At 37.2% G+C, this 20,660-nt stretch overlaps 1 protein-coding gene across 5 annotated transcripts in view; it reads right to left on the reverse strand.

The window, feature by feature from the left end:
* The window catches only part of KIAA0825 (KIAA0825 ortholog), a 248,950-nt gene that overhangs the window by 117,623 nt on the left and 110,667 nt on the right, over nt 1–20,660 (reverse strand). For 4 of the 5 annotated variants that reach the window (XM_054003603.1, XM_054003607.1, XM_054003606.1 and 1 more), the window contains 4 exons: nt 19,373–19,781; nt 15,439–15,595; nt 10,103–10,258; nt 6,844–6,938 (listed from right to left, as the gene is read on the reverse strand). In XM_054003603.1, coding sequence (XP_053859578.1) covers nt 6,844–6,938; nt 10,103–10,258; nt 15,439–15,595; nt 19,373–19,781 — 817 coding nt within the window. Of the gene's footprint in view, nt 1–3,494; nt 3,546–6,843; nt 6,939–10,102; nt 10,259–15,438; nt 15,596–19,372; nt 19,782–20,660 lie in introns of those variants that run through there. The other variant, XM_054003605.1, reaches the window with a different exon arrangement.

The raw sequence follows: 20,660 nt of genomic DNA on the forward strand, positions 1-20,660 counted from the left end.
TGCGGACCCCCCATCCGTCCCTTCACCGCGGATCAGCGATTCGGAGCCGGGAGCGCGGCAGTGCGCGCAGTCCTTTTGGGAGGAACTGGCGAGGGAAGCCAGAGACGCGGAGGCGCGGGCGGCGCCGCCGCCCTACCCAGCAGAACATGGCGCTGGCGACCAAGGGGATGGGCGGGGCGTGGAAGCTCTCGGCAGGAAGAGCCCAGAGTCCCGAATTCTTGCTAGTGCGCATCCGCGAGGAAAAGAGGAGGAGGGGGGCGGCAGAGAGCGCATGCCCAATCGGGAGCCGTGCTCAGCGCTGCTACCATTTAAGGGAGAGACCTCCCCCTGCGGGCGGCAGGGCAAGCCCAGGGGGCGGGAACGGCACCACCCCTGAAGGGAGGGGCGGGGGCGGGGCCGGAGCCGCACAAAAAGGCACCGGAGCCCGGAAATGTGCTGGCATTCGACTTCCGGCTCTGAGTCCAGCTCCACCAGCTCCAGCAGCTCGGGAGAGCTGACGGAAGCCGACTGGGACTCAGAAACGGAAAAAGCGGAGCTAACGCGGTTTAAAACAAAAACGAATAAAGCCTTAAGCCACATCGAAAGGCAATCACAATGCGAACCAGCCCAGTTTACCGACTGGGGAAAGATAAAGATAGCCTGTGCAGAGTGGACTCTTTCAGCCGCGGTCCAAGTCTTCCCAGTTAGGATCACCGGGCCAGAGGGGAATCAACAAAGGATATATAATCCGGTAAACCCCAAAGGGCAGCCATGCGCAGTGCTGGACATCAAGGACTGCTTCTTTTCAATACAGCCACAACCCAGTGGACTAACGAGAATTGTGAGTTTCTGTTTACAGGACATGCTCGTGGGTCGTCCCCGTAACGTGTACATCCCGGTTCCAGAGGAAAACGACGAACCACCAAAACGCCGGTCAGCACCCAAGAGTCCTACACCGGTGAGACCCAGACAGCAACGGTGGCTTTGTGTGATCTTGCTATTAGGGCTCATCGCCGGGGGGTGAGCTAACCCAGACTATTACCCCCATCAGCCATTCAGGTGGGTCATGCAGCATCTTTCAAGTGACAAGGTATCCTTGAACGAATCCAACCCCAACCTAACCAATTCCTGCTGGCTTTGTTACGATGTCAAACCTCCTTTTTACGAAGGAGTTGCTCTAAACACCCCCTTCAGTTACTCCACAGCCGAAGCCCCCCACCAGTGCAGATGGGACACTCCCCGTAGGGGAATCACCCTGAGTCAAGTCACAGGCCAGGGCAAATGCTTTGGCAACGCAGCCTTGGCGAAGCAGAAAGGCAACTTCTGCACCGAAGTCGTCAAGCCCAACAGAAAGATCAACAAGTGGGCGGTCCCATCCGCATCTGGGATGTAGGTTTGTCAGAGATCTGGGGTGAGTCCTTGCGTGTTCCTTGCCAAGTTCAATGACGCTATCGACTTCTGTGTCCAAGTTCTGATTGTTCCTAGGGTCCTGTACCACTCAGACAAGGAGGTGTACCACATCTTTGAGGAGCCCGGCCAACTTCACAAAAGAGAAATAGTAACGGGAGTGACTATCGCAATGCTGCTCGGCCTGGGAGCAGCTGGCACAGCCACGGGTGTCTCGGCCCTTGCGACCTGACACCAAGGGCTTGCTCAGCTGCAAATGACCATCGATGAGGACCTGCAGAGGATCGAGAAATCCATCTCCTTTCTAGAGAAATCAGTTTCCTCACTTTCGGAAGTGGTCTTACAGAACAGGCGAGGACTGGACCTCTTGTTCATGCAGCAAGGAGGTCTGTGTGCCGCCTTGAAGGAGGAATGCTGCTTCTACGCGGACCACACAGGAGTCGTTAAAGACTCCATGGCAGAACTCCGAGATAGACTGGCTCAAAGAAAGAAAGACAGGGAAACCCAACAGAGCTGGTTCGAGTCCTGGTTCAATCAATCACCATGGCTCACCACTCTAATTTCCACCTTAATAGGTCCGCTAGCGATACTGCTTTTAACCTTCACATTCGGACCATGCCTGCTAAACAAGCTGGTCTCATTTGTTCAAGCTCACCTAGAACGGGCCAACATCCTGTTTATAGGCCGGCAACAAATGCTGTGAACCAAAAATTGAGGACACTGCCAGTCGCAAAGGTTCTCTAAACTTCCCCTGTGAAGGTTACTCAGGTTTACCAAAAACCCTTTTCCCTTATCATATTATAACTTTGTACCTCACCTTAGTGCCTATGTTTATAACCACCTCATTCATTAGTAAAAAAGGGGGGGGAGATGTGGTAGATAGGGACAGGCGAACGGAAAATCTCGGGATGTGACGGAAAGCAAGACCCTTCCCCCTTCTTCCTGCTATAAGTGATCAATCACCCCTGAAGCATGCAGCCCCTCCTAACTCCAGTAGTTTTCCACTCCTTACTAACCCTAGCCAGACCCACCGTCCCCTTTTGACGTAGTAAAGCCCCCTTGACTATTTAACCCCACGAGATGAGATAATAAACGCCATTTGACCATCCACCACATTGGTGTCTGTGCATGTCAGTGGACCGAGTGACCCGGGGGAGGCCGGGTCGCTGTGCTGTATCTTGAAACCAGGTCGCCCGCCTTCTCATCAGAAGGCGACAACCAACTTTGCAGGAAGAACAAGAAATCACAAAAGTTTAGATATTATAATAGAAGTAATCACAAAGTAAAAGGTAGGATTTTTGAGTGCTGTACAGGGAGGTTTTAGGCCTTGTACAGAAGGGTCTGAGTTTTGTACATGGGGGTCAGAAGTTCTAAGATAGAGGGATTTGGGCGTGCCCTGTCGTCCTTCTTTCTCCTTCCTATTCCCCATGTTCTTGGTGATGTTGGCACTCATAGATTGGTTTAGAGTAGAAAGCCACTGTTCAATATAGGTAATAGGCATTGGGGAAAACATTTAATACGTAATGTGTGATATAAAAGATGGCACCAGCCCCTTGAGAGACGGAGACGAAGACAGAGGGAGACGGAGAGAGACACAAAGGGAGAAGGAGTCAGGGAGAATATCAAGAAGTCTGTGTGCCTTGAGATAACATGCAATAAACTGCCTTGAGACCAGACGACTGAAGACTACTGAGTCTTTCTTTGAAGGCATGGGTTGGAGGAGAGACTTTACCAGCACCCGGAGTCACCCCAGTCTGGGGAAGACTCCAGCAGTTGGCTTTGCCAGTCGTGAGTTCTTCTCTATCTGTTCCTATAGCTCCCAGTGTGCGCCTGTAGCAGGATCTACATCATTCCAGCTAAATCACTACTTGTCCCTGCACAGACACCAGTGCTTAGTGAAACCTCCTTAAGGGTAGAGGATGGAATCGCAGCCATTCCTCTTCAAAACTGCAAATAACTGCAATATTGGATAATGGCTTCACATGTTACAAAAATGTCTCTTTTTTTCTCCTCTTTATAGTGACAGGAATATCTTCATGTTATCGTAATGTATTCAGTGTACCTGAAAGTCCTGCTCAACTGTGCAAGGCAGGTCACATCTTAAACTCCAGCAAAATAATAGTATCTTCTAACTATGTACAAGTTGCCAACATATTCCTCTGAAAATTAATGGTCATAAATTTAACTTTTATATAAAGGAGAGTACATAAACAAGAAGGATAATGCATGGTACTGTGCTCTGGAATTGTGCCTCAGTGTTGACAACACACCAGCTTTTTGCCTACTCCTAAGTACTTCTTGCCGATTTTCAACACACTGATTTGGCCAGACAATAACAATTGTAACTTTATGAGCAGGACAGTAATTATAAGTCGAGATATGGGTAAGTAAATAACAATTGCTCTTCTTGCTTTAATACATGTATTAGAGGTAAGGAACACCCACTTGTTATTGGAGTAGCTAAGGAAGAACAAGTGAGTCCAAGACTTGAAAAGGCAGCATGTATCTGTGTAAATATGTAGGATATTTTTTAAAACTTATGTAAATCAAGTTCATAAGTTAGTTGAATGTTAATGGTCTTATTACTAAAAGATACTGTTTCAAGTATAATTGAGAAAAACATTTTAACTTCTATTCTTGCAGTTTGAACTATACATATAATATATATACATATTATTTATTTTTGAGTAAATTAAAATCAGATGGGTTGAGGTTTGTTAAATTGAATGGCCTTAGAGCTTGCTAAATTAATGTTTTCTCAAATGCTTTATATTGATTCAATGTTGCTTTAAACTTTTTCTAAAGTTCCCTGATTTTCTCAAGTTTACCAGTTAAGTTTTTGTTGTTTTGACTCTTAAGGAGTATCTTGTTGGTATTCCTCCCTTGCATCTAACTCAGGGTACATACATAAATCTCTGTAAGCCCCTTTGAGGGACTCTGTGAGAGGATTCTGGATCCTTACAACCACCACATCTTTAATTTGAAAAATTTTCTGGACACTTTTATTTTGAGGATCATAGGAATGCATGGATTAGATTCCCATCATTGTGTGAAGCCAGCAATGAGTAGTAGACAACAATTCATTTCCTTTTTAACCAGTCTTAAAAGTATTTTACTTTCCCCTAACCACCAACTAATTAATTTGCCTAACACTTGCTGGCTCTGGGACAATGTTCTCATAACACCCTCTCACCTAACTCAGTCATTAACTAGGTTAGGGGAGCATTTCCCTTGTAAATGAGTCCCCTAAGCATTGCCACGTTTTTTTCCTCAAAAGAAAGACTATGCTGTTTTAACTTCATATGCAACTGACAGTTTTTTTTCTTGAAATATGAAAAGAAGGAAATAAATATCATTCCAACATCACTGTGAACTGATGAAAATATTTTTGCCTGCACAGACATAACGTTTCAGGGAAAGCTTTAGCACACCTCAAAGGAAGGAGTAATTAAATTATTATGGTGCTCCACTTTATAAAATGATGGTTCTGAAACAGCTCAAGTACTGCCCATGGTCCCATCTCCGGAAGGAAACAGTAGAAACAGAACAGGTTCACCATAAATCCATAAATGGGAGGTCAAAATAATCACACACTCATTCAGATTGAACATTAAGTCTTGAGGACAAGAAAGGCTGCAATTTATGCAGTTCTAGGAAGGATCATGAAGAATCACCTAAAGATAGGGCTCACCTGAGTCTTACTGCAAAGCTTGCTTGTGTAGCCACAAGAACAGCTAGACTTGCCCTGGTAAGGTGGAAAATATGAGTAGACACACTTTAGCTATGATAAAAATAAAGTCAGATAAAGACAAGTTGTGCTGTTGATGCTGGCTGCTACAGCAGATACTGGATCAGCTATTCTACTTTTTATGATCACAGTGGATCTAAACAATGTGTTGGTTTGTAGAGTGGTTGAAATATTAGATCCATGCTCTAATCATTAATTACTTGCATAATGTCACTTCTAGATGGGAATTTCCTTACCACGTAGAAGGGCAATGAATGAAGACATTTTCAAATTAGGAAAGATGACAACAATTAGGGAATTAATTAAATTTTTAAAAATAGATGATACAACAAGAATGGGAAATACAGAGGACAGAGGAGGCATACCCATGATTTCTTTTTAATGTCTATAAAGAGATCAAAAGAAAAATAAAATGCATTTTAAGGGAACACTGAATATGAAATGTGCACACGAAATGTTTCCTGTGCAAATCACAGCAGCCCTCTGCTCCCTTTGGCTCATATTGATGACAATAACATGAAGTGAAGTTCAAGAACCAATTTTAGTCTAAGAGTCTCTTATAAAAGGACAATCTACTTAATTTTAAATGAAGGACATGAGATATCAATCAGCAGGAGAACCATCAAAGAAAAAAAAATAGTACTGTATTTTCTCTGACATTTAACACAAGAAGTCTGTGAAGTTTCACATTCTGTCTGGTAACAGGTAACAAAGGACATCAAGAAGAGAACTGAATACCAAATTTTTGCTGGCATGATTTTTTGTGCAATTAAACTTTTGGAAAAGAACAGTTTGGGTAGGGAAAGAAGTAATCTTATCTGAATTAAGATGGAAGACTCAAAACAGACTGTAGAAGTATTTTATATATGAAATGAGGAAGAATTAAATGTTTAAGACTAACTGCTAGTGATAAATTGAGAAAATGAGACAAAAACCCAAAAACCTTTATGACATGCAAACTCACACACTTTTGAAATTGTCACTCTAGTTTCTAAATAGAGGAACAGTCAGTTCAAAAGTTGACTGATGGGATCTTATTAGGTATCATCAGGAGGACTCAGAATTAAGAAGGGAATGTCTTAGTTTAGTGTGCAACATGTAAGTTTTCCAGCTTTCACAAGTGACAAATATTAACAGAAAACAAACAAAAAACAAACCAACCACACAATCCCCCAAAATAATTCCACCTAAATTTTTCTGAATTTAAGAAATTGCATTTTCTGAATTAAGCAGTTGCATTTTACAAGTGAAAAGGCAATAAAATATGAGAATAGTTTGATTAATTGAAAACTATTAAGGAAACACTTTCTATTTCTAGCTACACTTGTCATGCCTCCAACTGAACTTAAGATACTTTGCAACTTGAGTAAACATAGCCTAAATTCTATGCTGAAATCTCCCTGAGCAGTAAAGATTTGCAAAATTATTAATTTTTTTTCCAAAGCATTATTTAAGTGCAATGTCAACATATATTCATATACTTCTGTCTCAGATAGAAAGAACAAATTATACACCTCAAAAACACAACTGAAAGACATCTGAGTATGGATCAAATACTACAAAAAATTTTATTACATTTTAAAACTATGTATTTAAAAAGAAATGCAGAATTTGCTTTACAAATTTCACCACTAAAATCTTTGTGTATTTACTATTACAAAGTCAAAAATACAAAAGGAAAACGTGATGATTTGCCAAAATCCCATTACCTGTGTGTCAGCAGCACCCTGAAGGCTATCTGATTCAGTCCCAAGTAACCTGGCAGCAAGCTTGACCAATCCCAGTTCCATTCAGTAATGGCTGACTGTTGATACATGGAAAGAAGCTAGTTAGTTATTAATCAGCATTAATATGATGAGTACATTAAAGCTCCAGCTGCAATATACTAACCAAAGAGAGGGGTCTAGAATGAGGACTTAAAGAGATTATATCAGTCACATCCACAGAAGAAGTTTTTTATTCCAATAAAATGGCAATAAATTAATTAGGGACATAGCTACTATTTATACAAAGATAAATCAGTTTTTTTAACCATTATTCTTCCAACTGTTGATGGCATTCTGATCAACAGCTTTGTCTGAGAGCTTTACTCTTTGTCCAAAAACCAAAATAGTTGGCAACTTTTTATGCAACAGCAATTTGCATTTTCTGCTGTCAGCAAAAAGTTATGTAATGAAAAATTTGGTATAGCTGGAATTCAAGTAACCTGTATCATAATTAGAGTGATTTAATGCTGTATTATAAATAGCATTATATGTAGAAAAGCTGAACAAATATAACTCCATATTGCTTATTTAATAAGCAAAAGCAATCTACATCATCAGAGGGCAGACAAAAGACCATACACAACATTCTTATTAAAAAAAAACAGTAAATCCTGTTGCATACTATTCCTTTTCACTGTCAGCAATGGTGAAGTAGTGACTATAATTTAATCTTCTTGGGAGGAAATAAGTACAAAGTTACTGTTGTAACACTGAAATAGCACTGAGTAGTAAAAAAAAAGTTTAAGCAAGTCAAAACAATGGAAATAAACCTAAATAACAGTAAAGTATAACTTGGAGTGCATCTTTTTCTTCTTACAGACAGCACTTGGTTCCTCTGGGAGAGCAGAATCAGTGCAATCTCTCCTATTCCTTCAATCTATATTTTATCACTCTCCTTCTCCTTACTTAATTTACTCCCTATCCCTCATCTTTGCCATACATGTTAAAGTAAAGTAGAAAAACAAAGGTGAAATATAGAGTATGAAGGGCAAATAAGAGTAACAAGAAAAAATAAAGTACTGAGAAAGCGGAAAGTGAATGAATAAGAAAATGTTCCTTGCCAGTGCTCTGGCATCTTCTACAGGCACTGGCAATAATTTTCATTGGAAACCAGACACTCAGCTATACTGATCACTGTTTAATAAATGGACAGTCCCACACACTAAATAAATGTGCAATTTAATGGTAAAGGGAACTAAACTATTTAATAACATCATTAAGTTTAGAAATAGAATCAGAGAAGAGAATTATAGAATGATTGAGGTTTGAAAGATCACGTGTTCCAACCCCTTGCCATGGGCATGGCACACCTTTCACTAGACCAGGTTTCTCAGAGCTCTGCCCAGCCTAGCCTGGAATTCTTTAAATAGATGGGGCAACCACAGCTTCTCTGGGCAACCTGTTCCAGTGCCTCGCCACCCTCACAGGAAATAATTTCTTTCTAATATCTAATCTAAAGCTACTCTCTGTCAGTTTGGATCTATTTTCTTTTGTCCTGTCACTACATGCTCATGTAAAATGTCCTTCTCCATCTTTCTTGTAAGCTTCCTTCAAGTACTGCAAGGCTGCAATTAGGTCACCCCAAAGCCATCTCTTTTCCAGACCAAACAATTTCAATTCTCTTGGCCTTTCTTCATAAGAGAAATGCTCCATCCCTCTAGTGATTTTGGTGTTCCGCCTCTGGACTCCAACAGCTCCATGTCCTTCCTGTGCTGGGGACCCCAGAGCTGGATACACCACTGCAGGTGGAGTCTCACCAGAATAGAATAGAGGAACAGAATCAACTCCCTTGACCTGCTGGTCACGCTCCTTTTGATACAGCCCATCACACCATTGGTTTTCTGGGCTGAATATGAGGAAGAACTTCCTGACTGCCTGGCTGACTGAGCACTGGAACAGACTCCCCAGAGAGACTGTTGAGTCTCCCTCATTGGAGATACTCATGAACCATCTGGACACAATTCTATGCCATGTGCTTTAGGATGATCCTGCTTGAGCAGGGAGATTGGACCTGATGACCCACTATGGTCCCTTCCAATCTCACCCATTCTGTGGTTCTGTGATTCTTGATTGGAAGGTCTCTTTCAACTCAAGCTATTCTATGATTCTATTGATTAAAAGATTCTATAAAGCATGTTTCTCTGGAGTGAGAAGCCTTGAGAAGCCTTCTGGAATCCTTTTCCAGGATATTAACACTTTTATGTGTTAATGACAATGACTAAGCATTCATTAAACATGAAAAACAAGTATATTTTACAGCAATATAACTGATGAAATAGACCAAAACAGTCAAAACTGGAGAGACTACACTGTGTATAAGCAAGTCTGCACTGAAAAAGGATGCATTTCCACACAAGTCTGTAAAGTGAATTTCGAGTCACTGTAATACCAAATCTTTTCAAATATTTGAATTGAATGCTGGAATCAATATGTTGATTACATGCTGGAATCAAAAATGTTGATGACATATTAAGAATATATGAGAAACAATGGCATAATATTTTTTAAGTATTAAAGTGGTATCAGAAACTATTTAGCATTTTGTGTAATGAATTGGTCATGGAATGCTCCAGCAGAGATTTAGGCAACTAGATCTCTTTTCTTTAACTGTTCCATTATCAAGAAACTAAATTCTATAAGAAAATTGTAATCCTTTACATATTATAAGCATGACTTAAAGAAAAACAGATAAATTAATGCCTTTTTGTGTGTGTGTGTGTGTTTTAACCTGCTTAGTCTCACTGTTCTGTAAAATCTCTGTATTTCTAAAGCATTCTTTACTTGACTGTTCAACATATCTGTGAAAGACCCATAAAGAAGATTCTAAAAGTGAATTTAGAATTCTGACATGATTTTTCAAAGGACTAAGACTAACCCTATGTACTATTGCACAGATGTAATAAATGTCATTGCTACTATGGGCTTTCCCTCAGTATACTGAACACAGAAAGCGTAAGTAAATGCAAATTGCTCTTACATGTAATAATTCCGATCAAATAAAAAGCCGGTAATGGCTTTTTGTAGTATTGTAGAGGGTACCCTCATTACACTCCCAAGAAATAATATTCCTTTCTGCTTCATTAAATGTGAACACACACAAATAAGTCCATTTTCATATATTCAGTCTTTGTCATTATCATGTTCATAATAATACCAACAAGTAAAAATTATACTATAACCAAGGTTTCAGATTTTCACAAACCTGATTGAATACTTTTGCATAAGATTGTCTGTACACCTGGAAAGGGTTGAAGACAGGCTGCTCTTCTCTGCCCTTCAGTGTCAAAGGCAGACATTGACTCGAGGTAACACCATCTTCAGAAGAATTCTCACAAGACAGCTGCTCTTTCAAATATTCCTTTAGGAAGAAAAAGCAACCACAGAATAGTACAGGCCACCTAGCTTTCTAAGTGAAATTTGCCTACATTTTAAGCATAAATTTGAAAGATAGAAGTTCCTTTTAATATAGTGGGGAATTAACAATCTCTTAAAAAATAGAAATGTTTTTAAGAACATCATTATTTTACAATGAATAAGAAATAACCTCGAAAAGAATGCACCCAACTTGAGCAAAACAGAACAACCTAAACTTTTGCTTTGAAATTGTTGTCAAATTATGTGTGTAAGTTCTCATTTAATATATATATATATGCTAGGATTATATAGAAGAGAACAACAAATGTTTTTCATGTCTTTTGAATTAAACTTTTTGGAAAACAGTCAACAATTACTATATCACTATAAATCAATTCTTTGATTAACATGTTCTAACCATGTTTTTTAAACAGAGGAAATAAATATTCTCCCACTCTTCAAAGCACTCTTCTGCTTAAACATTCAAGGACTAGAAGCAGTATGGTTTGCATTGCAGTTTTAGAAACTATACTGTAACAGATGCATTATTATTTTGGACACCATCTTTTCTGTTTTCACTTCTTCGACTACTATGTAAATAAATCATCATTGCAGGCCAATAAAGTGTTTTGATTAAACAGAATAATTTTATGAAGAACTAGATAATGAAACATTTACACATCCATTTGCTAGAATAACTACTGTGATTAAACAGTTTATTGTTATTAAAACGAAGTCCATTACATGGAGCAAGTACTCAAGATGAGTCATTAGGATGGGTGGATGTAAATGCTCCTCTTATTTGCAGTACTACTGAGATGGAATAACAGGCAAACTACCTGCCAAGGCATCCTGTGCCTCTCACTAGGTCTTTCTAAAGGAAGAATTTCATCATCTCTTTAAACTTACCCAATTATGGCCTGACCTGAAAGGGACAAATTCAGTTTCAGGCCACACAGACTGCAGCTGTTTCTCTCTTGAGTTGGCACTAGCATATGTTGTGAAATCAGCCAGAGGAAAAAAAGGTTTCATCCAGATAAACAAGCCACATGATTTCTAGTACTAGTACAAAGGTGGGGGCTATGAGTGGAAAATCACAAGGACAGGAGAAAGAGAAGGACTGTCTGCTGGTTGCAATCAAATGTCATGTCTGACCAAGAGAATCACAAAATTGTCTTAGTGTAAGGAAAAAAACCCCAACCAACCAAATGAAGAAAACCAAATTGACCTTTTTTCTCCTTAAAACAATATCACAAAGCACCTGTGAAAACATACCCTCTTTTAGCTATTTTTACTCACTTTTTCAAAAATATCTGGATTTTTATTTCCCCATTCACTCATTTTCTACTTTATGCCCTAACAAAGATTTCAGAGCCATGGTGAAGAAGGTTATTTAAAAGCTATTTCTGTACATCTACCAAATTTTCATAAATGTACTGCCTTCCATGTACACATTTTTACAAAATCTGTAGACTAAAGCAACCTAGCCCTTTGGATGTAACAGACAGAGCAGAAACAGACTGTGTTACTTTTTCAGAAGCAATACTGGAAATAGCTGTCCATGTGTCGCCTGATGAAGAACTATTTGCTCAGCTGGTGGGAAAACACAATGCTTATTTTGCAAAACCAGTAGTTCTACAGAATGGCACAATATGTATTCGGTAGGATCATGTTAAACATTAACAAAATAATGAACCAGCTTGGGTATGCCATCTCAGCTCCCTTTTCAGAAAGCAACACCAGTTCACTGAACAGGTAACTTTGGGATCTGGGACCACCAGAGACCACCAGAGGGACCCCTGGGAAAGATGAATGCATGTGCAAAGCTGGGTGGGGGGCGGGGGGGGGGGGGGGGGGAGGGAAACATATTATGGGTCTCCAGGAACTGATGATTATATGTATGGTTCGTTTGGGGAAAATCAATGAATATGTATGTAAAATTCAGTATATAAGGCAGGAGCTTTTCTGTACCTGACATGCACAATTCTGGTGGAGATATCCTTGCAGCATCTGGCACTGTAATAAAGAATGCCTGCTTCTTAATGCTACAGTAGTGTAAGGAAGGAGATTTTGACCAATTTCAGTAACACCTGCTTGCCAGGGTTGGAAAAATTCAAGTGGTATACAGCTGACCTCAGTAAAGGTATTTTTCTGTCTTTAATAGAATACTGTGGATTTGGTCTTCATGAAGAGATTATTCAACAATGGTGAATATATTACATTAAGATGTCCTTTGGTATAGTAAATATTGTAGGCTCTGAAAGGGTTGTGTTTCAAAATGTGAAAATATGAAATCACATCAGTAAACATGTGAACTATACCCTCAGTACACTGACTGGGCATCAAACCAAGTATACAGAATATTATTGAGCCTGACAGCTCAGAAGAGTCATCTCTTTGGTTGTCATTACTAAAAATTTTTTTAAAAAATTATTATTATTTTTGGCAAACACATGAAGGGCTGTAAGCTGTTTTAAGTACTGTAGTAACTGTTAAAATCTCTATTGTCAAATGCAGCTTCCAATAATCTATATCCCTTTTCACCTCCTTTTCTAAGGAATATTACTAAGAACAACAATTTTCTGTCTCTTAATTTTGTTTTTACACATGATTACTAAGCAGTGCAGCATAAAGATCTCTAAACTTATTTTAAGAATACAATCCTTTGACATTCCAAGGAATCTAAACAAAAGAATGGACCTTTGAATAGACAATCAAATCTATTTCTTGGTAAGCAGGCACATAAAACATAATTTAGATTTTGAAAAAAAAATATTTAAAAGTGCATAATCATAATACCATGCTAAGCATTAAAATGTTTTATAGTGGTTTAAAAGGCAATTGAAAGTAATACAGTTAAAACCTTCTGTAACAGGATTTCTCTTCTTCTTCTTTTCTTAGACAATATAGTTTTTTCCACTGAGGAATGTTTTATTTTTAAAAGGGTCTTATTAGCTGCAGAAATTCAAGAAGAGACACCTGGGATGTGGAAAGTCAGGCTGAAGTACCTTTTCCCCCTAGTTCTCTTAGCCTCATACCTCCTATTGGAGCTGTTCCACTTTGTATAAATAACCAAATACTCACAGGAGTCAGATCTTAGATCAGGCTCTCCAAAACCCAGCATGTGCATTTTATTCCTTCAGCTACAGTATGATTCTATTTTTGACCCTAAAAGCTACAGAATGCATTTTTACTACTATTTCTACATGGTAAAACTCCAACAGGGGAAAAATAAGGAATTCCATGCTGATAAATAATGGTATGGAGGTTTGGGGAATTAGCTCAGATATGGGAGATGCAGATTCAATTCCCTTGTATAAACTAGGGAGTATAAAGATTTGAGCTTGCATATGCTGTCCCCTAGGTAACTGTCCTAAGTACTGGACTACATGCTATTTTCGGTGGTCTTTTCCACACTCCTTTATACAAGACTAATCTTGAATGTGCTCCAGGTGAAGTTTTGTTTATTACAGTAATAATTTTCACTTCACTTCCTAAACCAGTTAATTGTTCAGGAAACTGAAACTTGAAAAGATTCTGTGTAATGGAATAATTCCTGTGTATAAAATAATATATATATCTTATATATATTATGCTGGTGATAAACATTCTTATAAAAGATTTTTAAGCGCACAAGTCAATGTCGGGGATTGCATCACACTGCCGAAACCACCTGGACAAGAGGAAGGAGAATCTCATTTACAAACAAATGAGCGTGGCCAGCCCGGAGATGGGTCGTTTTCCAAGGTGATCTGAGGAACAGCCGGGACATGATAAATATCTGAGATTGAGATAGCCGGAGCCATCAGTGAGGTACATCTCAATACCGATTCTGGGAATGCAATCACGGATGTTCATCACTCCCTGGTCATGTTTTTGTTCAGCTCTTCCCAGAGAAAGAACTCCACATGAATATGTGAAGTCCTGAAAGGAAGAAAAGGGACTCTGCCTCTGGCAGGAAAAACTGTATAAAAACCGCTTGGATGGGACAGTTGGTGTGAAACAAAGAGGACCGTCTGCTGTAGCGGTCAGACCTGTGTCTCACCCAGCGCCGATACCCAGGCTCGGCACTGACCTTTTTGATTGGATAGTGGCTATCTCAGACCGAATTTTGGTCGCGTAATAAAAATCTGGTTTTATTAAATGTTAAATTTGGCTCAATTAATTTTTACTTATAACAATTCTGTACTGTACTAATATAAGGTTGCCATCTCTACATATATGCTTGCATTGCCTCTGATACTTCCAAAGGCAGACTCATAAAGGTTGTTTTTAAGCTTATACTTAGGAACTAAACAGTTGGATTCTATTTTCAGAAGCACAGTGTGAGTACTAAGATGCTCTCTATGGCCTTCCTATAGGCATAGCTCTCTAAGTCAGGGTTTTCTGCTACCAGTTTTTTCAGAAGAATAATCCTGGCCTCTGCCTATATTTGCATAATTTTGTATTTTATTATAAACACTTCTGTAAACTTGCAAGGGTCTTAACAGCACCTACTCATGTATTCAAGAAATTTAATAATTAAAGCTAAAACCAGAACTTTCTAAATGAAGTTGTGCTGTTGTACAATTTAAACAAACCTATGTGTATTTCAGTGAATAAAATCAGAATGCTTTTGGTAACTTGAGGCAATTTAGAACAGCCTGAGAAATAATGTGATTATTCTTTTACATTGCCAAAATTACATATGCAGCAAATAAATCTGATTTTTTTTCTTGCAATTTTAAAAGCACTTTGTCTGAACAGAGTTGTCTAAATTGAGCAAGATTTCATTTACTTCCTCAGTACAGCCATACGTGTTGCTTGTTTGCTTAAATCAAAATATTAATTAACCAAGTGTAATTTTACCTTTGTAAGTCAATTCATCAACATACTTCCTTGATTTCTTTTTTTTTTTTACTGTGCTTAGACTCCTAAAATGAATCTATCATCTACAATATGAAACTTATGAGCCATACTACTGTGTAAGTTCCTAAATAAAATCTACAGTGTTTCCTAGAACACAATCTTTTCTGTAGAAATGCATAAAAGCCTAAACTGAATGGATTCCATCAAAATACAATATAGAATTCTGTATTCATTTTAAGAACTATTATCACCTCCTTGACTAACACTTAGCTGCCAGCAGATGTTGCCCCAGGCCAGTACACATCTAATTGGTTTGTGGAAAGGCCGTTTCCCTACCTCATTGAGCCGGATGATGTGATAAATTTGCCTCAGGTACTCACTACCACCTGGTTTGTGGCAGATATCCAGGACCATCATGTTTATATTATGCTCAGTGAATCCAAGTGCAATACCTCCTTCCTCTAATGTTGCACCTTTAACTGTGACTGAGGCACTAGAAGATAGAAAAGATACAGTCCTAAGTTAAATTTATAAAGAGCAAAATATTAATATTAACTCAGCTAGAACTACATGTTCAAAAAATCCTGGAAGTACTTGACTTAGACATATGTTGTTTTACATATATGTCTCACATATCACGTGTTAAATAACAGTATTATACTAATTTTAATCACCTTAATTGGAAAGATGAACACATAAAACACTCTTTAAGGATATAGAAGTAGCAAATATTTTCGTTTCCCCTAGAGAAGTATCTTTGGTACTAGAAATGGCATTTATATTCGATCTCTTGTACATTTTTCTTTGCCTGTCACAGCACATATTAAAACCTAATTAACATGTCAGAAAGGTAGCCATTACTCTAAGTATAGGTTAGAAGTTTTAAATTGAAGTAGTTTTCTTTCCACTGGTATGTTGTTAACCATTTAAAAGGCACCTATTTGCCACTTGTTGCATTTTTTGTCCTATACCGTTCCTTGGGGTGTTTTTTATATTTGTGTGAAACTTCTACCAACAAAAATCTGAAAGTGACATTCCCAAATGCCTCCACAATTGTGCATTCAAATCTCTGATCATTGTCAGACTCTCTGCATACAGCCACAAGTTACTATCTTAGTATTGCTACCAATGAAGTCTAAGAAAGAAGTACTAAAATTTTCCTCAAATACTAGAGCTGCAGCACAGGTATTTGACGTGTATGTTGACGTGAACTCGAAAGATTAACAAGAATATATTGTCCTTTCTACAGGCACTGTTGGATTAATTTAAAATAAACCAAAGAAAAATTCTCAATTAATTAAAAAAAAAATCAGTATTGTATTCATTTAGAAATAAAACAAAAAACAAAACATCAAAAAAATTCCAAAAAACCTGAAAACAAAACCACTGTGGTTGCAGTTTACTGTTGAAAGTGTGCCATGGTTACAAAGTCAGTCCTTCTGAAAGCTGCTGTTTGACCTACAGGCTCTCTGAAATGCTTCACAGCTGCTGGACATTAAAGCTTATATTGCTTCCACATGCAGTTTCAGAATGTCCTACAGAGCAAATAGTTTCAAAATATATGCTATAATTTTGTTCTTTGCTGAATGTAAGTGATACTATGTTATTATGTTGTACTTTACAGAAAAGTTTCAAAGAAATTGATCTTTAAATTAAAGCACACTTAAGGCTGATATTTGATGCCACGTATAGATACAACCTGAATTTCTTGTCAAAATTCTTAGCAACTAACATTGAAAAAGCTAAGAACCTCTGACAAAGGAATGTATCAGTGCCAACACCCAAATTGTGTTCTTTACTACCCGCTACTGTGCAGGTGAAGCAGATGATTGGATTCAGGCAGCACTATGATTAATGATTTCCTTTCTGGATTTGGGACTGCCTATCAATCATGTCATTAGCAAGAATGTGCCCTGAGAGAGGCAGACCTCAGCCAAGGAATAACTGCATTCATCTTAATCTGTATATGCATCCAGCCAGCAAGGTCAGGGTCACCATGATGAAAAACAATAATCTTCAATTCGACAAATTACTTTGCAAAGACAGACATTTCTTTTCTTCCTAGGATGTGTGTTTTTCAGAATCTAATGTGACTGTTTGCAGCTCTAGTACTACCATAAAGTAAAGGTTATTTTAATGAATAGTAATACTTCCAGGAAGTACACAAGACAGGCAAAGACCCTTTGCTGTTTTCTGAACCTTTCAATGAAGGTTATAACTTTCTTTAAAAATTATATTCTTTAAAATTAAGTTAATATATATTATTTCTTTAATTAAGAATTCTTTAAAATTAAGTTAATTCTTTAAAATTAAGTTAATATATATTCTTTAATTCTTTTAAATTCTTTAAAATTCTTTAAAATTAAGTTAATATATATTATTTAAACTTTTAATGTAAATAACAATCCTGATAATAACAACATAACACAAAATCAAGCAAGAATTTTACTTACAAAAACCCACTACACTCCAAAAATGTTTTTATGGCTGCGTAGATAAATTTTTGAATAAATAAATTTTTGAAATTCATAGGGTTTTTTTCTTTCATGTGTATCTATTGTTATGTTTATGTCTATAAACATTTATAAATATGTATACATATATGCACATGCATCCAACTAAATCAGAAAATAATTTGATTATTGAATGGTTACATAGCACCAATACAGTACATAGTATATAATTACAATATAGTAATTTCATTCATGAATATCATACATTTCTTCTTGAAAGATTGCTTGTTTAGTAATTAGGTGGCTGCTACTTACTTTAATTCAATATTTGAATTTCAGCTCTAATATATTAATTTTGTAATTTGCATTTATAATAACATTTATCTCTAGATTTCATATCTCAGGTATTTATAAACTGGATCATTTTTCCCACAGATATTGATTCATAATATTTGAATGAAAAGTGGAAAAACAACATTCATATTATATTTCTATTGCAGAAATGCAACTGAAGTCAGGGGAGTCAACTTCATAAATGTATCAAATAACTGCTCACTTGGAGAGCAGGCAATGTATTCTTCATTCTCCTAAGCTTAAATTACCAGGCCTAGTCACAAGCTAGTCCTCTCTTTGGTTGACACTGTAGATATACAGAAACATTTTCCTGTGTTTACTTTCAACAATCGGATACCTAACATGTAACACAGTATTTTTGTTGTATTTTACAAAAGAAAATACAGTAGTATTTTAACTTAAAAATCTCAGTTTCTGAAGATGCGCAAAATTATTATTATGCTTATTTATTCTACAACGCTGTCAGTCACTGGCATCTGGCTTCAATCTTTTAATCATTGGATTAGGTCTTGTAAATTAGAATTCAATGGAAATGCAAAGATAACAAAGGTCAGTGTCACTGAGTGTTTGTGTAACATTATTACTGCTTACTGATACCCACATTAACTGACTACTCATAGAAACAAGACACTCTCCCTTAAAGCACTGCATGAAAACCTGTTCAGTGGTATCACTGATTCCAACCTACAATCACTGTATCCTTTGTTTATAGGGACAAATCCTGACATGACAGTAAAAACTGCAACCTTCAAGAATACTCATTGAAAAAAACCAGCAATCTTACTTTCAGCAGTTACAATTTAATTCAGTAAGTGATGTTATTCCAATCAATCTAATATTGCAAAGTTGATGAATGGCATTTTTACAGACTGATATATGACTCAACATTAAAACAGACTGGACTACAAACTGGACTACAAACACTGACAAGTACTCTTTGAAAAATCACTGTAAAGATCTTAATGTCAAATCTGAAGGAAAAATTGGTATTTTCTCAGAAAGGCACAGCAGGAAATTATTCTTGTCCTGCTTTGCTATACCCTATTTGCCTAAGGGTTTGATATGTTTTAGAATAAAGTATGCTTACTTTTTATTCACAAATGAACACTGAAAACTTCTCACAGTTCCTCTTAATCACCACAGTAAAATTAAATTATAAATATATTTAGTACCTGATCACATTTTGAAAGATATAACAATAGACTTGTCCATATTTTTGGCTCATCAAGATAATATGAAATCTCGTAGTACTATGAACACACTGTTCTGATGAAACAACCAGATTTTAGTATTTCAGCAATTAAATTACAAACCCATGGTATATCAATATTAAGGACTAATCTGTTTCATGTAAGATCACTGCTCCTCTCTTTTCCTTAAAATTGAGCAGTAGCCATAAATATACCAACAATCCAGTAAAATAAAGAGCAAGTAATAGCATTTGAAAAATACTATGTTCTTACCAGTCTATGCTCAATTTTCTTGCCTTCAGCAACTGGCTTTCAATCCAGTTTGGTCTTTGCTGCTCAATGCTTTGTATAATCTTCTGGGTCACTTGCTTAGGACCACTTTTCTGTTTTCCCATAATACTTTCTAAGCACACACGAACTAAACTGAGTTTTTCTTTGCTCCATCTGTCAAGTGTTGCACCTGTTAAAAATTCTGCAGTATTTCCATCCTCAAATATCCGACATATAATTACAATCAAGTTCCAGACAAGCAGACCAGCTTTCTTCAATTCAGCAAAGTTTCTTGACATTTTTCTCTCAGCCAGAAAAAAGAAGTATTTAATTGGGGGAGGCAAACATGCAATCACTGTAGGTAACTTGCTGATTACAATAGATACTGCTTGAGCTGCAAGCCTTGTGAAGCCTTAAAAATAGAAAGAAAAGATGATATTATTAACATTAACAGTATAGCTCTAACTGCTTCTGAGTGTTGTATAATAAACTCTAACTTTCTTTTGTGCTGAAAATGGGTAAAAAGCTTAAGTACTCAACAATGTAGTTTCATTTGTATTATGCTTTCTGCACATAAATCCCACAAAACCTAAACAATTGCATGAATTAAAAGCAGAAAATTTAAAATTTAGACTGTGACTCTCTTAACAATTAGTCCTGCTGTGCACAGTTATTACAGGATTCATGAGAAAGACAGTACTCAGGTATTCAGAATGGTAGAACGTTGTCTTCAAAATTGTAGTATTTTTTCAATTTCACAGCTGAAGCATTGTGTTAAGTGTATCAGAATATTACATACATTTATAATCTCTAGTTTCTTATCAATCCCTTTCTATGTTCAAAATGACAAAACTTCAGTTTATCATCTTTCATATAAACATTAGATAGCACTGCATTTTAAAGATAATAAAAGTAGCTATAAAGGCAACTACAGATAAATTGTGCTGCTCAAAACCCAAGACATATGTAAAATGAAAAATATACCAGAAGGTGTCAAGATTTAAAAAAGCACCAATCTCCAAACAATTCAAGAAGACTGCGTTATTGCACCTGCATTCCAAATGTTTTTCTTTCATTAAAAGAAGAAACCATATCTGTTCTAGATATCACAAATACAAATTTAAATTGTCTTGAAGCCTAGAGTCTTACCTCTCAGTTTACATATAAGTTCACACATAGCAATTAGGTGAAAATAGCGATACAAAAGTTCTAGATTAAAATGAGAGTGCAGTGAAGATGTATGAAAAGAAAAAAAAAAAAGGTTTGAAGCTCTGGCTTGGCCACAATCTAC

This window comes from Vidua macroura, chromosome Z, assembly GCF_024509145.1.
Source record: "Vidua macroura isolate BioBank_ID:100142 chromosome Z, ASM2450914v1, whole genome shotgun sequence".
Classification (NCBI taxonomy): Eukaryota; Metazoa; Chordata; class Aves; order Passeriformes; family Viduidae; genus Vidua; species Vidua macroura.